The 4,197-nt window shown below is 40.1% G+C and overlaps 1 protein-coding gene across 1 annotated transcript in view; it reads right to left on the minus strand.

The window, feature by feature from the left end:
• The window catches only part of LOC143402207 (uncharacterized), a 290,523-nt gene extending 287,065 nt beyond the window's left edge, over positions 1-3,458 (minus strand). The window contains exon 1 of the mRNA XM_076859608.1: positions 3,447-3,458. Within this exon, the coding sequence (XP_076715723.1) occupies positions 3,447-3,458 (12 nt within the window). The remainder of the gene's footprint in view (positions 1-3,446) is intronic.
• Positions 3,459-4,197: the final 739 nt, after the last annotated feature.

Here is a 4,197-nt window from a genome sequence, read left to right on the forward strand (position 1 = left end):
AATCTGAACTAAATCTACTATATATCTGCCTCTGGCTCTTTTCCTTATGTTTCTATTTAGTTGATATAATAATGCAAAGTAACTGGCTAAATCAAATCAAAGTGAGCAGTTTCTGGTAGCATATTTTTAAGGCTTTTTTATTATTATTGTGGTGCCAAAAGATAACATTAGACCTGCCCTTTAGATTTTTAAGAGACGAATTGTAGTGCAGAATATCTGTACAATGCCGTACAGCCATCTCCAAAACCTATTCATCTTGCATAACTGAAAAGTAACCCATTTCTTTCGTAAGTGTGCTTTAAAGAGTGATAAATCAGCTTGAAAAAAAATTGGGGGGAGGTTATTAAAATGCAAGCCTTTGAACAGAGAAAAAAAAATGCCTGAAATTTTTAAGAAGTGAAAGTGCTTCCGAAGATATTTTCCTTTTTATTAAAAAAGTCACAAATAGCTTCAGAGGCGGACACTTTCAACTTGAAAAGGAAATCTATGACAGAGTAGCAAAGAGGAACAACAACCAAACTCATTTATAACCAGTGACAACCCAAACCCATGAAGTTTTTAAAAGAATGTGATTGTTGTCAGAAAGAATCGGGTCCCAAGGTGCTGCTGTTCAGCTCTGGTTGCACTCAAAGCTGTGGCTGAGGGGCGCAGGGAGGTTCCTCCAAGGCTGGTGGGCACCGACCAGCAAGAAAGTGAATTCTGCATACTGTACGGATCATCGCTCAGTTCAGGGCAGTCAGATTGCATCTGGGATCAACCAATTGTGCTTCATGAAAACGTCAGCCCTCATTTGCGTCTCGCTGTTTTCTTCTGTCCAGCTGTAAACAAGGGCAGCTCTGGCTGTCTCCCTACCCTCCGCTGCATGTGCAGATCCCACAGTCAGACCTAGTCAGTGGCCTCAGAGCTCAAGTTAAAGTTCTTCCTTGCAGACAACAGTTCCAGTGCCTACTGGGAAGTCACAAAGAGAAGCAACTTCGGAATGACAGAGTTAGAATCCCTTTATGGAAATGCATACCTTAGATTCCTACACATCCTGGCGTGCCACGTCTCTTCTGTGAAATGAAGTTAGGTGTTCCTAATATGAACAACTGCTTTTTTTTTTTTTTTTTCCTAGGCAGACTAGCTCAGCAGATTCATCTGGTGGGGGAGGTGGGGGTGGGGGTGATCGTTTTGTTATTTCACTGCTCTGGGGCTTTGCTTGGATCAGCCAAAAATGACATGGATAGAAATACTGTCAATCTGGTCCAACTCCAGGAAGCTAATCATGCCTGAATCGCTCGGAGGAGGGTAGCGATGGCAAACAGGAACAGGTAGGTTGGCTTCGGTTCTCATCTACCTCGGCCACAGTGTCGCCTTTACAATAAACAGGAGAGGCTTCTCTGAGAGCATCATGTCAGTTGTAAGAGTGCGGAAGCCCCTTGCCCCAGCAAGAAGCATAAAGGTCATGTTTAGTATTCACTGCACTGAATGCTCCTAGCCAGCTGGTGTGTCCCTGTTCAGACTTTCATTTATGCATCTTGGGCTGGAACCTTTTTTTTTGTTCTCCCAGTCTATGACTTTGTCGATTTAAGGGATAACGGCCAAAGTGAAACAGCTTGCAATTTGCACCTGCCGGCTCCAAGCATTGCATGTCACATTACATGGAGAGCAAACCCTTTGCTGCTAATGAGAAGAAGACTGGGGAGGGCTCTGGATGCTGTTCTGGGGGGTGGGGGGGGGCGGGAAGGCTTGTAGGATATTTTAACGTTTTTGATTCTTTTGTAGCTGATCCCTATTTTCATGTTTTAGAGTCCCTGGAGTAAAACAAAATACTGTTTAAAAAAAATATATGAAGCTGTGTACACTTTGAAGAAATGTTTAAATGTCATGGACAAAAAAACTGGATTAATATTCAGCCTGAATGCCTCAGATGGGAAAGAAAAAATTTAAATGCTAAATTATTTCCAAGTTTTACTAAGCAAAACACACCTATTGAGGCCTTTAACTTGTAAAATTGATGACGAAACAAATAAAAAGTTTTTATTTTTTATTTTTTTCCTTTTTTTTTTGTTGGTTGTTCAAAACTTTACAAAGCTCTTGACATATCATAGAAGAGGATCAGAAACAGGACCTGTTTTGCATGTCAAGTGCCTGAATGGACACCCCAAGTTCTCTGCTTAAGTTGCCTTCAAAACTATAAGTTACTGAGGTCAAAACAAATATTCAAGTACATGACTACAAAATTACAGCTAGAGAGATATATATTTATCCAACTCACCGTTCTGAATTACAGAATGAGTTCTCCACCTCTGCAAAAAATGTCAGCACCTGCAATTCTCTCCTACCTTTTTCCCCCAAAAGTATTCTCTGCATCTGTCTTAGCTTTCATTACTTCAAGGAATTACATCCATGGGTTACCATCTATTTAAAAACAATTTAAATTATTGGGCTGGGAATATAGCTCAGTTGGTAGAGTTGCATGCATAAGGCCCTGTGTTCAATTCTGCATCACCCCCCCACACACACACACACACCAAAAAAAAAAAAAAAAAAAAAAAAAACAATTTAAATAAAACTCATTAAAACGAAAGAGGTTTGATCATGACTTATTTTCCCAAACCTTATATATTCAAAACAAAAATTACCATAGTAACCTTTGACTATTTAAACACGACCTTCCAGAGGAGGATCCGAAATTTAATAAACAAAAATAAAATGAGCAACTATGATGAACACCGTCTCTTCATGAAGAATCCATGCTGCGTCTGCATTCCAAAACTCCCCCCTGCTTGGCACCTTCTGGTAAAATAATAACTGAGAGGATGACGGGTTAAATGGAGTGGAGGTGGTCGCAACTGTGCCTCACCAGTAATGAGAGTAATTGAATAGAGTTGCTGGCCCACATCTCGCCTGACAGATAACGTTCCAGCTCGCGCAGCGATGACCCTTTCCATGCAGCTTTAGGACTTCTGCCAGCCACCGCGGAGGCTGGTTAGGTCAAAGGGTTGAGCCATGTGTAATTCAGAACAGAGGAGGTCCCACGTTCACTCCGCAAAAACAATTACACTACTTATTTCGCTCTAGCCCTTGCCCAAAACTCACAAGCCTCACAGTTTCAGTGCAGTCAATCTAATTCTGCCCCTGGGCGATAAGCCGCATGAAAATATGTGGTGCTGTGTTTATAAATCTAATCAAAAATAGAAAAAGTGAGGTCCTACTATGGATCATGGGAATCCTTGGAAATTCTGAAGGCACTTTTGTTTAACTTCCACAGACTCTCTTGTGCTACTGCGTCCTTGGCCACACTCATTAATCATCCTCTTTACTCGTGAGTGCTACCAAGGAGGCTAAATTTCTACCCACTTCTTACTCTTTCCATCCATGGATAATATTATGAAAAATAAAGCTTAAAGGGCTGTTTTTAAAGGGAAATATCAAAGAGGGGGCTGCGGTGACATCGATCTTACCTCTCTATCCATGTTCTTGGCTCCTTGCCCTTGGCAATGTGCAGATTTAAATCGAGGTCCCCTGAAAAAGAAAAATAATACACCAGAATAAATTTGCCCCATCGTAAGATCTATGGAGCAATTTGGGGTTGGAGAACTACAATACTGCGTAAGGTCTCGAAAAGTCTGAATACCAAGTCAATGGGATTTAATATGGTGTCTTCCTTTTACCGGTGTTGCTGTTTTTGTTCAGCCAGATCCTTAAAAAAAAAAAATGGAATCAATAAAGTTTCAAAACCTTTCACAAATGCAACATCTAGGAAATATGCAGACATTTTACATAAACAAAATTTCCTTTCTTAGGCCTCAAAGGTGACAAATTCAGACTGCATAGAAGTTAGGAAGCCAAGTTGTTACTGCTGGCCGCTGTCCTGTGTTGATCTTTTAAAAATTATGTTCCAGTTTTGAAACTGTCATAAATACATGATATCTGATCACATCAGTGATAAATATGTGTACTTAGGGGCCAAGGAGATTAAACCCTGCAAACATTTTGCAGCAAAGATATGGAATCTAAAAATCTTAATGGCAAGAAATGGGTTTTTAAACACTCTTAAAACTCCTTAGAGTCATGCAATAAATTATCAAGCTCAATCTGCAAGCTATTCCATTTGATATTATTTCAACAGATGGAAATATTGACTAAACTACAGTCAGGAGCTGGATGGTTAGAATAAACAGGAAATTTTTTAAATGCATGATGGTCTTAATG

This window comes from Callospermophilus lateralis, chromosome 6 (genome assembly GCF_048772815.1).
Source record: "Callospermophilus lateralis isolate mCalLat2 chromosome 6, mCalLat2.hap1, whole genome shotgun sequence".
Lineage (NCBI taxonomy): Eukaryota > Metazoa > Chordata > Mammalia > Rodentia > Sciuridae > Callospermophilus > Callospermophilus lateralis.